A 17020-nucleotide genomic window follows, 5' to 3' on the forward strand; every position below is an offset into this window, starting at 1 on the left:
AGTCTTAAGGAATATAATGGACAGGTGATGATGATGGTGGTGGTGGTGGTGGTGATTACCGTTTTAAGAGGAAGTACAACTAGGCAACCATCCTCTATATAACATTAATCAGAGAGAAAAAAATGGAACGGTTTCGACACTTCGAAAAATGAAGTTAGTGGACAAAGAAAGATAAGGGCCAAGAAGGGCGTGAAAATGAAAGACTCCCTAGCCATCGAAAACCTAATAGCGTCGGGGTCAGAAAAGAACAAGAGTAGACCTAGGGAGGCCGGATACGATAGATGAAAATGAGGAGTCTGGAACAAGTAAGTGGAAGCAATGACAGGACTCAGCTAAGGGCCCCTTGTTCGCCAACCCACGCTCCAAAGTTCAGAACTCGTGGAACCCCTTTTAGTCGCCTCTTACGACAGGCAGGGGATATCGTGTATGTTATTCTACCATCCCCACCCACAGTTGGGTAATGGACAGGAAGTGTATTGTGAGATACCAATTATTGCTTCTTAGGGGTCGATATGCTAACCTTAGCACAACTACAAGATTGGAAAGAATACTTACGATGAAGGAGGAGGGGTAGTTTTGCGCTCTGCCAGTGCTATGTGCGACAGGAAGCCTACCGCTAACAACAGTTCAATCCACATGCTGACGATCACTGCTCGTGCAGAACGCGACTGGCTCTAAATGTTCATCGCTGGCTATATCACCAGCCGATAAGCCCCCTCTCCCAAGCCTGCAACCTCTCAATAACTTAATTTCCCAATCTCCTTATCGCTTTCTTCCAACTTACTCAAGGTAGGTAGAGTATTCTACGTACCTTCCAACTAACCCAGTCACTCGTTCAATGACGATTTCTTTTCATCTCTATTATTGACTGCTGAATGTATGTATATTGTACACGTGATGTTCACTATCCCTACACTATCAAGCCAGGTATTTCTTTCATTTAATTTCTATTAATGGAGTTTGGCCTCGGAAGACCATAAATTCACAGATCTTTGTGGTTAAAAAAGAGTCCTGACGTATAACTTAATACTACAGTCTGATAAATATTAAAAAATTACAGCGCATAATTGTGGAGTTAGGTTTGATAAGAGGATGACAATTTGGGTTACTAGTGGGGTTTTTAACATCACAGACAGGTACTTTCGAGCCTGCCGGACTGAGTGTCTCAGACGGTTCAGGCGCTGGGCCTTCTGACCGCAACTTGGCAGGTGACTCATTGCGGTGGTAATTGCAGGTGATCAAATATGTCAGCCTCGTGTCGACAGATTTACTGGCACGTAAAAGAGCTCCCATGGGACTAAATTACGGCACCTCGGCGTCTTCAAAAGCTGTAAAAGTAGTTAGTGGAACGTAAAAACCAACTTTATTTATTAGTAATAGTTTCGAAACTCACCAACCGCTTTCATAAAAATCATATTCTACTGTATCCCATTTATAAGCAGGAAAATGCTGGGATAATGATTATTATTATTATTATTATTATTACTTTCCTTCCCCAATCGCTTAACGTCACATTTATTCGTAAGGTTTTCGGCCACGATGGATTAGGAAAAGTCTTGGTTTGGAAGGAGATAGAGGCCATTTACCCAAAGTTTACCGTCGCAACATTTGCCTGGTGTGAAAGTGGAAAACAACGGGAAAAACATATTCAGGCTTTTAGAGACGGTGGGATTTGAACCCACTATTCCCTGATTTCAAGCTTAAAGCTACAAGACCCAAACCCCGTAATCAAATCAATTATTATTATTATCATTATTATTATTTTTTTTTTTAAATGATAAAATTGTATGTCCCGCCAACTACTTGTGTGGTTTCTGGAGACATCGAGGTATCGCAATATCGTCTTGCAGGTATTGTTTTACCTGGTAGTAAATCCACTGATCAAAAGTTGGCAACTTGAAGTAACACCAATTTGAGCCGGGTTAGAATCCGTCAAATGGACTCATTATTATTATGGTTGTGTACTTGTTGTTGTTGTTGTTGTTGTTGTTGTTGTCGTTGTTTGAAAGTAAAACAATATGCCATATTTCTCTACTATGCATACAGGGGAATTCGGAGTAAACCATTCAAACTAACCGCTGAATGTCCTCGGGATCCGAAGTCGAAACTCATTTCTTCGATTAACCCGTAGTAGGAACTGTTTTTGAGGATGGGAAGAAAATATTAGAATGTATAAAAAGGTGGTTTGTTTACTTCCTGATACACGGAGATGTACAAAAAAGTGATGTTTCCTCTCTTCCGTAAACTCCACATATTTAAACTTCAGAATCAATCTACTTCCTGCTTCAATATTTAAAGCAAATGCTTCACAAGAATCGATCGCCTTAATCCTGAAAACGGTTGTACAAGACGTGTCTGTGTGTTCTCAACAGCCTTCAGTTTACAGCGGAAGTTTGTTCAGCAGTGGTAAGATTGCACTGTAATGTACCCCTCCCACAGCAAGAATATAGGCTAGTACTGGAGGTTAAGATTCTACGTTTCTTTCAATATCACCTGAGATACGGCATATCTTCGGCGACGTAAGGATTAGAACTACTACTTGCGATAACAAACGGCATGTTCCATATATTATTTGGTCCTTGAAGGAGTGGACGTGTAGAATTAAGAACTGCACTATCTGATCAAAAGTAACCTAACATTTAGTCAGAACTGTTCTCTAAGCCATCCTTTGATACTGAGCATTATAGCTTGTAACTGAGGTGTGCAGAGCGGAAATGGTGAAAGTCCAAACTCGGTTCCCGGCAGAACTTTCAGCTCAACCCGTTGTCGCCAAAACGGTTGCAACGAGACCGACACTCTTGGACATGTGCTGGGGTTCCGCAGGAGCACCGAATTACTGCGTAACAATCGCCACCGTCGAGTAAGGACATCAATTGCTCAAGGCCTGAAGCAGCGTGGATGGGAGCTGCGTCTCTACCGACGACTTAACGAGAAGGGTGCACATCATAGCCATCAATAAAGAAAAGAGAATAAGGCGATGGTGTTGGATTCTACCACTCGCTTCGAGAGGGACCTGCAACAGGCTCAGTGTGTTAATTTGGAAAAACAAGCAATGTATACACCATGTCTGCCATTTCTATCAGCCAAATATAACATTTCTCTTGGTCAATGGGTTGACTGAGGCCTCCAGTTTGGATCCAGACGTACCCTACAAAAGAACACATATAGTTGGCGCCAGAAAAGGCTTTCGGCCGTGAAACAGGGCCAAATCCACATGTTCGGCACAGTTCGCACTCGCGACCTCACTGTTGTGGGAAAAGCGGAATAATCTTCTTCTTCCTCTTCTACCGCTTTTTCCACAAATGTGAATTAAATTTAAGAAAGAAAACCATATCATATGACTATGTTGTTGTTGTTGTTGTTGTAATGATGGTGGTGGTACTACGATTATACAGCAAACTAATTATCTGAAGGTCCGACTTCTTGGCTGAATGCTTAGTGGTGAGGCCTTCTGTTCAGAGGGTCGCGAGTTCGATTCCCGGCTGGGTCGTGGATTTTAATCGAGCCTCATTAATTCTGCTGGCTCGGGGACTGTCGATGTGTGTTTGTCCTAACACTCACCTCTTCATATTCTGACAACAGACCACACAATCAACCAGGACAGAAACATGTAATAGTGGCGTCAGTAAGGGCATATGGGCGAAAAACCAGGCCAAAGCCACAGGTGCGACACAGCTCGCACCCGCGACTCCTTGACGGTGGTAGAAGAGGAGAAAGAAGAAGAACGTCAAGGTCATATATCAGTTGAGGCTTTCAAGGCGGGCGTTATAAACAATCTATTTTCTGGGCTTGTAGGCCGTGGTCTAGGGTCCCAACGTTTCAGCGTAAACTGCGTTCAGCATCTTCAAGGATTCCGAATTACTTCGATGGCTACGAAGCTCTCACTAAATACAGACACCGTTCACGCAGTGATCATCTCTGGACTGGTCCTCCGTCGAAGACAACACGCAGCTAGTTGAAATGTCCTTTCATCCTTCCGCTTTGAACGTGCTCTGTAGTATTAATATCAACCGATCTCCAACAAATTCCACTCTGGCCATTGTACAAGCTGGCATATATCGTTCGCCTGGCATCCGCCACATCCAAACCTTCCTAATGGTTTGCCACATGCTATAATGCGATGCATCACTCTAAACGACGCGTCTCCAGGGACCGGTGATGGCGCTGAACGTGGCGCTCAGTGTTCACACCCGAAATGTACGGTTTATGCCTGAGGCTTGAACCCCAGACCTCATATCTCCTGGTGCACAGTCACGGTATTAGCTGTACAGTTGGTGGCACAGTGCAATTCCCGAGATAGAGTATCACACGAAGTCATTCAATTTTCGTGTACCACCTTGTTCAATGCTCGACATTGCCAATCGGTCAACACACGTGGCTTACCCCCAGCCGTAGTTTTACAGTGGCTGTGTCTGCCCGTTTCCACTTCAAAATCGCTTCCCCGACAGTCCACTCGGGTAACTTCCGCTGAGTACCTTCTGATGTGGCAGCCAGTAATAATACCACGTTCGAAGTCACTAAGCTTCCTACGTCCTCCCATTTTGTAGGTATTTCGTAGCACTGAGTCGACTTTTATACCGAGGCATCTTTCCTTCTAACCACGCTGGATGACTTCTCACTAAAACCATACTAATAATGTTATTCTTTTTACGTCCCACTAACTACTTTTCGGCGGTTTTCGGAGACGCCGAGGTGCCGAAATTTCGCCCCGCAGGAGAATTTCACCTACCAGTAAACCTGATGACACGAGGCTGACGTATTTGAGCATCTTCAAATATCACAGGAGTGAGCCAAGATCGAACCTGCAAAGTTGGAGTCAGAAGGCCAGTGCCTCAACTGTCTGAGACACTCAGCCCGGCACACAAAGAAAACTAGCCTATGTCATTTGCGGATTCCGTACACCAAAAATCATGGCAATTCACTCCGATCTTTTGTCTAAAGTATTTCTTAAATTCGTGAGTTTTGTCGATCGATCTACAAAAAGGAAAAACAGGTGAAATTTTCGAGCCTCAATTTTGACAACTCTTAACTTCAGAAGCGCAAATCCGATTTCAGCGTTCTTAGCGTCATCTCAAAGCCATTTCCTTCTCTCCGATAATTGCACGGAAATCGTTTAAAGTCCGACTTGTGAAAAAACTAATAGAAACCGGTGAGACTACTTTTAACTCCTTTCCGACGCTTTGATCGAGTCGCTGATTTCTCAGAACTTACATCCTAATGGCTTCCTTCGGACCACCAAAAATGATCGATTTCCGTTCATCAGAATTACCCCCGACCTCTTCCCCGCCATTTGAAGTTTTTCTACAAAAAAAAATCAATACATTTCGAAACAGCTTAAATTCGGTTTTCCACTGTCTTAATACCTGAAAAACGAATACGGTGTCAGTTTACCGAAAATGAAATCCTTTTCCCAGTCGATGGAGAAAATTACTTCTTGCGGGTACTCCTTCTTCATTTCAAGGGGTTAAGGAATGGTTCGTCGATCTTAAAACAAGTGACAGCACACTGTCCGAAATATTTCGACAGGAAGCCAATAAATTACCATTAGTGGAAAATGATGAAGAATGGTCGCAATGTCTGCATGAAGCGACCAACTTCAAAATGTCTGCACAGGTACGTGAAATATTCGCCGTAACGTGTGTGTTTTGTTTCCCCAGCAGCGCCTGTAATTTTGAAAAAAATTTCGGCTGCCAGTGAACGAAGATTACAGGAGGAAACAGGACAATGAAACCGGTAATCTATATATATAAAATAACTTGTCCTGACTGACTGACTGACTGACTGACTGACTGACTGACTGACTGACTGACTGATTCATCATCGCTGAGCCAAAACTACTGGACATAAAGAAATGAAATTTTGGGGATATATTCATATTAAAGTGTAGGTGCTCGCTAAGAGAGGATTTTCGGATATTCCGTCGATAAGGGGGTGAAAAGGGGGGTGAAATTTTAAAATGGGTGTATCAATATCTCAAAACTTTAAAAGTGTACAGATGTAAAAATTGGTATTTAGAATCTTCTTTAAAAATAAGGAAACACGTACTTTTTGTTTTCAGAAAATCCCAATAGGAGGGGTGAAAAAGGGTGAAAAAGGGTTGAATGCCTTTCATCAGGATACCGGTACTTATATCTCAGAAACTAAAATTTTTCAGACCTGACACTTGGTACTTTTAATCTCTTTTAAAAATAAAGAAACACGTATTTTTTGTTTTTGGAAAATCCAATTAATGGGAGGGTGAAAAGGGGGGTGAATTTTTAAAATGAGCGTATCTATATCTCAAAACTTTGAAAGTTTACAGATGTAAAAATTGGTATTTTGAATCTTCATTAAAAATAAAGAAACACGTATTTTTTTGTTTTCGGAAAATCGCAATAGGAGGAGTGAAAAGGGGTGAAAAAGGGGTTGAATGCCTTTAATGAGGCTACTTATATCTCAGAAACTGAAGATATTACAGACCTTAAAAATTGGTGTTTGGGATCTCCTTTAAAAATAAAGAAACACGTATTTTTTTGTTTCTGGAAAATCCAATTAAGGGGGGTGAAAAGGGGGTTATATTTTAAAATGAGTGTATTTATATCTCAAAACTTTTAAAGCTTATAGATGTGAAAATTGGTATTTAGAATCTCCTTTAAAAATAAAGAAACGCGTGTATTTTATTTTCGGAAAATCCTAATAGGAAGGGTGGAAAAGGTTGAAAAAGGGGCCCAATGCCTTTCATGAGTCTACTTATATTTCAGAACCTGAAGATATTACAGACCTGAAAATTGGTGCTTGGGATCTCCTTTAAAAATAAAGAAACACCTATTTTTGTGTTTCTGGAAAATCCAATTAAGGGGGGTGGTGTAAAGGGGATAATATTTTTAAATGAGTGTATCTATATCTCAAAACTTTTAAAGTTTATAGATGTAAAAATTGGTATTTAGAATCTCCTATAAAAATAAAGAAACACGAATTCTTTTGTTTTCGGAATATCCCAGTAGGAAGGGTGTAAAAGGGTGAATAATGGGTTGAATGCCTTTAATGAGGCTACTTATATTTCAGAACCTGAAGATATTACAGACCTGAAAATTGGTATTTGGGATCTATTTAAAAGTAAAGAAACACGTATTTTTTCGTTTTTGGAAAATCCAAACATTGGGGGGGGGGGGTTAAAAGGGGTGGGTGAATTTTTTTGAAATGAGTGTGTCTACATCTTAAAACTTTAAAATTTAGAGATGTAAAAATTGGTAGTTACAATCTCCTCTAAAAATAAAGGAACACGTATTTTTTTGTTTCCTGTAAATCCCAATAGGAGGGGTGTAAAAGGGTGAAAAATGGGTTGAATGCCTTTAATGAGGATACATATATCTCAGAAACGAAATACATTACAGAACTGAAAATTTGTATATGGGATCTCCTTTAAAAATAAAGGAAAACGTATTTTTTAGTTTTTGGAAAATCCAATTAATGGCGGTTAAACAGGAGTGACAAATTGGGGTGAATTTTTTGAAAGACTATATCTACAGAATATCTTGGAAACATAAAATGTTACAGACGTAGAAAGTGGGTGTTTGGAATCTCCTGTAAATGTAAAGAAACATAGGTGATTTGTTTTTGGAAACTCCACTTAAGGGGAACTCAAAAGGGGTGAAATTTTAAAATGAGAATTTTTACAGTATATCTAAAAAAACTTAACATGTTACAGAAGTGAAACATATTTTTTATCTCTATTAAACACAAAGAAACGTGTATTTTTAGTTTTCGGAAATACCACTTGGGTGGAGGGCGGGGGTAAAAGTGACTGAAAATGGTGTTGAATTCTTTTAATTAGGCTAATGATATCTCAAAAATGAAGGTTACAGACGTGAAATTTATATTTTCAATCTGCTTTAAAAGTAAAGAAACACGTATTCTCGGAAAATCCAATGAGGGGGGGGGGGTGAAAGAATTGAAATATTAATTGACTTAATTGTATGAGAATACATACATCTAATAAAAACTAAAGTTGTTACAGACGTGAAAATTCGTATTTGGATCTCCTTTAAAAACAAAGAAAAACGCGTTTTGGGGGGAAACCATCTTGGAGGGCGGGAGTGTAAAGGAGTTGAATTCCTTTCATGAGGACACATAAATCAAAAACTGAAGAAGTTAGAGTCGTGATAATTGGTATTTAAAAGATCCATTACTATTAAAGAAACGAATATTTTTTGCGGGAAAATTCACTTAGGGGGGGGGGGAAGTAGTGTGAAATAAAGTGAAAAAAGTAAATTATTTTAATGGGGATACTTATATCTCAAAGCTGAAGGTAATAGACGTGAACATTGGTGTTTGGAATCTCCTTTAAACATAAAGAAACAAGCCTTCTTTTAATTTTTTGTAGGGGGGGGGGGGTGGCGGTAAATATACTTAACGGTGGTGGGGTGTAGAAGGAGGTGAGACCAATTGATTTTACTGTTATTAATGTACTTATAAGGATCCTCCGTTGCACAGGCGGCAGCGCGCCGGCCTCTCACAGCTGGGTTCCGTGGTTCAAATCCCGGTCACTCCATGTGACATTCGTGCTGGACGTAACGGAGGCGGGACATGTTTTTCTCCGGATACTCCGTTTTTCCCTGTCATCAGCCATTCCAGCAACATATAATAATAATAATAATAATAATAATAATAATAATAATAATAATAATAATAATAATAATAATAATAATAATAATAATAATAATAATAATAATAATGTTCCGGACCGTCGTCAAATGTGCGGACCGCGCTGGAAACGGCTCCTGGACGGGTAATGACTAAGAATGCAGTCCGGCCGCGGGTTCAGTGCCGCCAAGGCACCTAATATGACACCACGCCGGATCTCCTGAAGGATTTTATCTATATTAAAAATGATTATAGGAAAAGATGGCAAAGATTTACGGACCCAACTGACCGGGAGGAATACCTGAGCCTAGCCCGGGAAGTACGAAATCGATTGCTGGAAAGGAAGATTGAAAAATGGGAGGAAACGTGCCGTAATTTAATAGAAAACGAGTCAGATCGGGAATTTTGGTGGATTCTGGCAGAAAACGAGTCAGATGGCTAATTTCGGCGGATTATATATCTAAAACAATAAGCATTAAATTATAAATTTCAGTATAATGCCGTAGCGAAGCACGGGTATCTTGCTAGTAATTTATATTTTGGCTTGTTCATACAACATGGTTACAGATGAGAAATCTTTTGTTTACCAACACAACACGTGAAAGCCTTCCAACATAACATCAGCGAAGAAAATCAAAACGATATGGAGGCTTATAATAAGCTCAGTAAGAAACGGTAAGATTTTGCGGATACAATTTTACAGGCAGTACGGTTGAGTTCACGATAATCTTTCTTCATCGACGGTTCAGGAGGTTCGAACAGAAAAAGTAGAGTGGTCAAGCTTGCCATTCACTCCTCAAATTACCAGTTTCACTCGCAGTCACAGCTGGTGTTTCTGCAGGGTAATGTAACCAATGCCCGCTACATTGCACAGGTTGTTGTCTGCGTGCTACTGAGGAAGGTGATGTGCTTTTTAAGCAGGACAATGCACGTTCACCTACAGCCGCGACGACGCAACGTGCTCTACGTGGCGTACAACAACTGCCAACTGACCACGTATGAAACATGATGAAGGGGGAACTTACACCTTCTTCAGAACCTGCAAGAATCATTGCCGAATTGCATCAGAAGGTGCAAGATGCTTGGGGCAATCTACAGCAGGATGCCATACGGCACCTATATGACCATTTGCACGGCGGAAATACACCCCTGCATTGCCGCCAGACGGGGGTACACTGTGTATTGGAAAAAATGGAAATGGTGTATGGCTTTTAGTGCCGGGAGATCCCAGGACTGGTTAGGATCGCCAGGTGCAGGTCTTTTGATGTGACTCCCGTAGGCGACCTGCGCGTCGTGATGAGAATGAAATGATGATGAAGACAACACGAACACCCAGCCCCCGTGCCAGGGAAATCGAACCCGGGACTCCTGTGACCAAAGGCTAGCACGCTAACAATGTGACATGTGACATGTGTGTTTCATTTGGGCTGAATTCGTAATATACTCCTGCAATGATGAACTGCCTGTCACATCACTTGTGAATACAATGACCTTGTCCTTGATGATATTGCACGTTTTGTCCGGCAGAATTTCTTTCAAGCATTTGGTAGCCTATATAAGTGTATAACAGTGCATTTAATTACTAGGTTTAATTCCATGTTTTCTTGGGCACCTGCCATATTTTTATATATTTCTATGTACATGTTGTGACTGTATTGTGACTGTATATTTCAGGTGCACCTCATTTTTTATTTCTTGAAATTTTGTGCATTTTGATTCAGTGCGATGATTTCTGATGAATAATTTCTGACATTAACAGGACATTTCAATAACTTAAGAGTACCATGCCCAAGAGAGAGTACTAAATATTGCAAAGGGGTGAAGTGCGGAAGCTTCACATGGGTTTGATATTACATCAAACATTCTGATTATTGTATTACAATCGGTAAATGATCAACTGTACGAGGGATTCTCGCTTTATAGCGGCTTAATCATTCACAGGTTAAGTTTGCCTGGAGGGAATAGGTACACGGAATTACGTTGCTTTTCATCCGAAAATTCCCATATAAATTGGCCGGGAATCGAACCGCGGTCACGCATGTGAGAAGCCATTAATGCTGCCACTCTGCTATCACGGTCCTATTCAAATCCCGGTCAATGGACACTTTTCTGTCCCATTTTTTTACTTTTATTTTTGTATATTTGCAATCATAATTTGTAACAACATGCTAAATTAATTAATTAGAACTACGAAGTAAACACGCGGAAGATGCAGTGTTCACTTGGTTTTTACCGAACGAATATATAGGTAACCAATATGCATTCGCTCATTGGTTTAACGATTGAGTTTCAACTGAAAACAAAGTAGAATACAACGACATGCCAAAATTCAAGGGATAGGCCCTCCTCTAGTTCAGCCAAGTACAGTAACTCGCCATGGCATCGGTTCCAAAAGTGGAAGAAACACACTTGTGGAGAGATTCTAATCCATGCCATTCGGAGAGCTTCCCACAGCTTCTTGCTACTTGTAGGTGCAGGTTCTTGGGTCACCACAACATCTTATAAATGCTTCACAGGTCTTTTTTGGTAATATCTCAACCCACCGCTTTTTTATTTAAGTAAAATATTTACAACACGTGTTTTACCTACAGGTATATCGCAGGATGTGTACACTTATTTTTACAACATATACCTAGGTAGATATACTACTGATGTGAATGGAAGATTTTCCTGAGGAATTCTATTACTTCGACAGTGTTCCAGTGGTATTTCACAATCATTGGCTCGGGTGTTGATCGTAGCACAGCTGGTCGTTCTCTCGAGTACGAGTACAGGTGTCGAGCCGTCTGTGGAGATTTTTCCGGGCAGCCGCAGAGTGGTGAATCCATTATGTTCATTTTATGGATATGTGATTTAAAGCGACCACGATTTGCAATAAACTGGGTGGTTATGAAATTGGGCCAGAGGGATGAGGACAGTCTGTGTGGTGTATTAGGAATGAATAATTTTGTATGGAAGGAATCTTCGGAACTGGTATATATGGAGTTCCAAATTGCTGTATACTATTCAGTTAATACTTGTTTGGCTTGAATTAGAGGTGGTGATTTGTAGTCTATTGTAGTTCCATAGCAGGCAGCAATCTTGGCGAGATAATCAGCTCACTCGTTCCTCCGAAGTCCTATGTGTCCTTTAATGCGGAGAAGAGTAATCTTGTTCGTTTTGTTGAGGGTAATAAGTTTGTCTCTGATTTGAGTGGCGAGAGGATGGGTAGTTTTCCTATTAGCTACGGCAAAAACTGCAGCTTTTGAGTCAACATGAATAGCATAAGTTGAAGTAGAGTTTTTATGTAGTTCTATCCATTCCACAGCCTTGATGATGCCCAATAGTTCGTCTTGGAATACCGAGCAATTAATATCTAACATTTTTATTCCAATGAAAATTTCCTTCGAGTTTTTCTCGACTACCAGTCCTGCTCCGACATGATTTTGCGTCTTCGATCCATCTATGAAGATAAGAACGTCCGCTTTATCTACAGCTCCTGCAGTATTTGTTTTCTCTCTAGGATGGTTTCTTCTTGATTTTGTCTGGATTTCAGTTTCTTTCAGTGAAGGAACTACTGCGTTTGTGGGCAGACCTCTAGAGATGGCTTTGATATCGTAAGGCACCCCTTCTCAGTTTTGACTCAGTTAATGTATAACTGTTAGGTTCTTCAGGCTGCTGAAACTGACTTTCAGTAAATACATTTAAAAAAATCAACTTCATTAATACTGTTACCATGTGTTTTCTCTTTCAGGTAGTTTGTACATTTATTTACCCAAAGTTAGTTTCTGCACACTGAGGAGCATAGGAGTTATTAAAAAAAAGGGTGGGTTCATATCAGGTGAAGAATTCGCTGCAGCAGTTGTTGAAACTCTCCTGATACGCTCTTCGAACCAATTCTGAACAACGTGGGCCCGATGACTTGGGAGTATTATCCGGCTGAAATATCTCATCGTTGTAGGGGTACGTGAAGTCCACAACGGGATGCAAATGGTCACTATGCTGTCAATGACCTGTTCATGTGTATCAGCGGATCCAGGCTTGTTACGTGAATACAACCCACACCATTAAGTAGCTACCACCAAGCTGAATGGCGCCTTGTGGAAAACTGGGGTCCGTACTTTCAATGAGCTTGCGCCATATCCGAAACAGCTCGAAACAACTCGGACCAGTGCCTTATCGGACCAGGCTACATGTGGCCAGTCCTCCAGGATCCAAATAGGAACGATACGCGCCCAGGTGAGGCACTCTGCCCAGTATTATCCTTAGAGACATGCACGGATGCGGATACCCGTGAAGTTAGTGTTCTGGCGGATACAGACTGTATGGCATTGCGGACACTTTTGTTGATAATTTCTAACTAATGAAGGTTATTGATTTTCAGTCACGTATTCTATTATTCTTACTTGCGGTTACGCGACCGTTGACACTGATATGGGAGAATAGTGACATATAACCTTGAGACCAATAAGCCGTAAATCTTACCCAAACCTACCTGGCTCCTGCTCGCGATTAATGGAGGGAAGGAAGGAAGGAACAATGGCCAATGCGTCGGTAGTTTTTTTGATAGTTGTTTTACGTCGCACCGACACAGATAGGTCTTTTGGCGACGATGGGACAGGAAAGAGCAAGGAGTGGGAAGGAAGCGGCCGTGGCCTTAATTAAGGTACAGCCCCAGCATTTGCCTGGTGTGAAAATGGGAAACCACGGAAAACCATTTTCAGGGCTGCCGACAGTGGGGTTCGAACCTACTATCTCCCGAATACTGGATACTGGCCGCACTTAAGCTACTGCAGCTATCGAGCTCGGTTGCGTCGGTAGTTGTCGCTAGAGAAAATCCCTCATAAAAATGTGACTGTAGAAGTATTATGTATTATGTTAACAGATCTTTCCGTTTCAATACCTTGGGGGTAATATTCCGTAGTTAAATATTTACAATATCCGCGTATAACGATTCGCGGATGCGGATATTATTTGTATATCCACGCAGGGCTCTAGTTACGGTGTTAAGAAAGGCACTCTAGTAGCTCTTCCGCTTCCATATCGCACTGACGTTAAAGAACAGTGCACTGACTTCTGAATGTGTGTATGGTACATGCTGCATTGAATGTCGATGTGATCTGAGCCACTGTGGTTTGTACGTTATACGCCACTAATCGCAATCATTAATCACTGGCCACTGCGCGGTTTACTGTGGATGGTAATGCATTGTTAACTTTACTCACAACTTCGAAAATGGAATGTTCCATTCGTCTGGCCCCCACTGTCATTTTCCGTTAAAAAGGCGGTAATTCACGTCGCCTTGCCAGGATCAGCACAGACGGTGTTTATAGCCACTCTTAAGATGTCAGATCACACTTGACATAGGTGTGGGCACTTCCAAGACGTCACGATACGGTGGTGTCACCGACTATTGCCTTTAGATACTTCTATCCCATAACTGTCCGTCGCCGTAGCGTGACGATTAGCACTATTAGCTGCCGTCCTCAGGAGCCCGGGTTCGATTCCCGATACTGCCAGAAATTTAAGATTGGCAGGAGGGCTGGTATATGGTTGGAATGGTACGAGAAGAGCTGCACCACCTCGGGATGACAACACGAGATTTTCGTCCAACTCATTGGCTGAATGGCCAGCGTACTCGCCTTCGGTTCAGAGAATCCCGGGTTCGATTCCCGGTCGGGTCGGGGATTTTAACCTTCATTTGTTCATTCCAATGGCCCGGGGGCTGGGTGTCTGTGCTGTCCCCAACATCCCTGCAACTCACACACCACACATAACACTATCCTCTACCACTATAACACACATGGCAGATGCCGCCAATTTTTTCTCATCGGAGGGTTTGCCTTACTAGGGATGCACTCGGTAGACACACGAAATTATTATTATTATTATTATTATTATTATTATTATTATTATTATTATTATTATTATTATTATTATTATTATTATCCCATAACTTTTGGCATGTCACCATATGTTCTTCATGACAAGTTTGTATTGGAAATACCAGACGATATAAATGAAAATCCTCAGCCTGCTTCCAGACATTCGACCGGGTCAGGAATGGAATGAATCCCCCATCTAGCGGTGAGGATACGAATTGTGCCGGTCGCCGACGGCTGTCGCACTCGTCGGAGCAATAATTAATGATCGGCAGTTGAATTTATATGATTATGGAGAGTGTTGCTGGAATGAAAGATGACAGGGAAAACCGGAGTACCCGCAAAAAGACCTGTCTCGCCAACGCTTTTTCCACCACAATTCTCACATGGAGTGACCGGGATTTGAATCACGAAACCCAGCGGTGAGGGGCCGGCGCGCTGCCATCGGAGCCACGGAGACTCAGCAGATGATGTAAATGTAAGGAAAAATATATCTGGTGTAGTCTACGGAGAAAATCACTGGCAGTGTTCAGCTTCAGAAGAGGATGGTTACCTACAGTAGCTGTAACTTGATTCCTCTTTAAACAAAAGTCAGTACCAGCATCTCAGCTTCAGACTTCCCATCCTAGAAGTTCTTCAATCAATCAATCAATCAATCAATCAATCAATCAATCAATCAATCAATCAATCAATCAATCAATCAATCAATCAATCAATCAATCAATCAATCAAGCAATCAATCAATCAAGATCTGCATTTAGGGCAGTCGCCCAGGTGAAATGGTCGATAAACCACAATCTGTTACTCTGTCACAGATATTTTTTTGTCACCGATATATCAGATACGCTGTCACGGAAGTATCTGTGACCAAATATCGTTTAAGTTGTGTGCATGGATCACGCTCACAGGACTAGGGTACGATGCTCATTCGTATCCCTGAAATATCACTATAAAATTTGTCACAAATGGAACATAATAATTGCTTTTACACATATCAAGTGAAAAATCCCTGGCAAATTAAGAAATACCGTCGTTATTTGAGAAATATGAAAACATACTTAAGGCTTGTAGACAGGACTGGTTTATGTCGTACTCCGCTGCTGGTGCCGTCTTTTGTTACTTTGTTCAGGTCCAGGGAGTGCTATGTCTGCGGATTTTCATTATCTTTGTCCAGATGACTAGAGCGGCCAGTTCAAACAGCAAAATGGAGGTCAACAGAAAAATAGCATGATCCCAGGACCAATAAATATTTGTATTTTTGTTCGAACGAAAGTAGCTGGATCCCTGGACCAATAAATCACTAGTCCACAGAATTCTTCTTATGTACATTGGCCGTACCATTTTGTGCCTATTAAATATTGCATATCGCGATACAATTCAGGAAATGATGTCATTGACAACTGAAGCAATAAAACGAAAGCAAAGACCTTCAGTGAACACAGATATCACACACGAAATTGTTGAAAGTGTAAGACAAAAGACATACGTGTGTCAAATGTACTTGTAAAGTGGTAAAGTACGTATACATAATATTCTCCAAAAATCAAATATTTCTTAATTTGCCGCAGATTTTTCACTTGATATGTGTAAAAGCAATTATTATGTTCCATTTGTGACAAATTTTATAGTGATATTTCAGGGATACGAATGCGCACTATACCCACAGGACTATGTTACACGCTGTAGCTCAAGGTCTATATCCGTTTTTCATTTACCAGTTACCTACGGCGATTTTAATGTTTCAAATCATACATTTTATCATAGTGTATTTATGGGCACAGTAGAGAGAATACCTGTCTATCAACTCTATACGTCAATAGCTAGCTCCTGTTTCCTACGTAGCGCGAATCGAACAGGTTAGTCCTCAGCTGTCAAATGAGGCATGTTTGAATACATAATATTTTTTCGAGAAGTACTTGTTCGATTTTCAAAACAATCAAGGTGATGAATTTGTAATATTTGTAGATTTAAGGCTGTGTGTACAAAATAATGTGGTGCCGTTTAAAAAGAGCAAAATTAGTATCATGATCCCAGCAAATATTAACGTCATGCATGACACAGTCCTTAATTTAAGTGAAAACAAAATGTCAATATCTTTAACCGTTCACGGGTTTATTTCAGGTGGACAGCTTTGTTGAATAGCCCTGTGTATGGGAGGAACCTTTGTAGACTAAGTTCATAAATTTATTACGGTATTTTTATTTTTAAACCTACATCAAGTATTGTAAATAATTGATATCCCGGAGACACGACACGGGTAATCACATTTCGCTTGTTAATTTATTGCTCATCATATTAATAACCTTTTTCCTATGCATTATTAAAACTTCAAATTACAAATGTGAATATTATTTTCCCCACTTCTAATATCCCGAATCTTCCAAATATACTACCCGACTTTGTCATATCAGCCGGAAGTATTTCCATACTGGTCACCCACGACCAAAGAGTAACCGTGACGATAACCATATGCTCGTGCTTCTGTGACTGAATCTCAGATAAAAGTCAGATATTTTTGTGTCACAGACACGCCTGTC

At 40.9% G+C, this 17020-nt stretch overlaps 1 protein-coding gene across 3 annotated transcripts in view; it reads right to left on the bottom strand.

Moving 5' to 3' along the window:
• The window catches only part of fdl (fused lobes), a 244060-nt gene that overhangs the window by 120375 nt on the left and 106665 nt on the right, over positions 1-17020 (bottom strand). The window contains exon 1 of one of the 3 annotated variants that reach the window (XM_067147685.2): positions 556-650. The exons of the other annotated variants lie outside the window; for them this stretch is intronic. Coding sequence (XP_067003786.2) covers positions 556-638 — 83 coding nt within the window. The 5' untranslated portion in view covers positions 639-650. Of the gene's footprint in view, positions 1-555; positions 651-17020 lie in introns of those variants that run through there. 3 annotated transcript variants of the gene reach the window in all.

The sequence above is a fragment of the Anabrus simplex genome, chromosome 5 (assembly GCF_040414725.1).
Source record: "Anabrus simplex isolate iqAnaSimp1 chromosome 5, ASM4041472v1, whole genome shotgun sequence".
Lineage (NCBI taxonomy): Eukaryota > Metazoa > Arthropoda > Insecta > Orthoptera > Tettigoniidae > Anabrus > Anabrus simplex.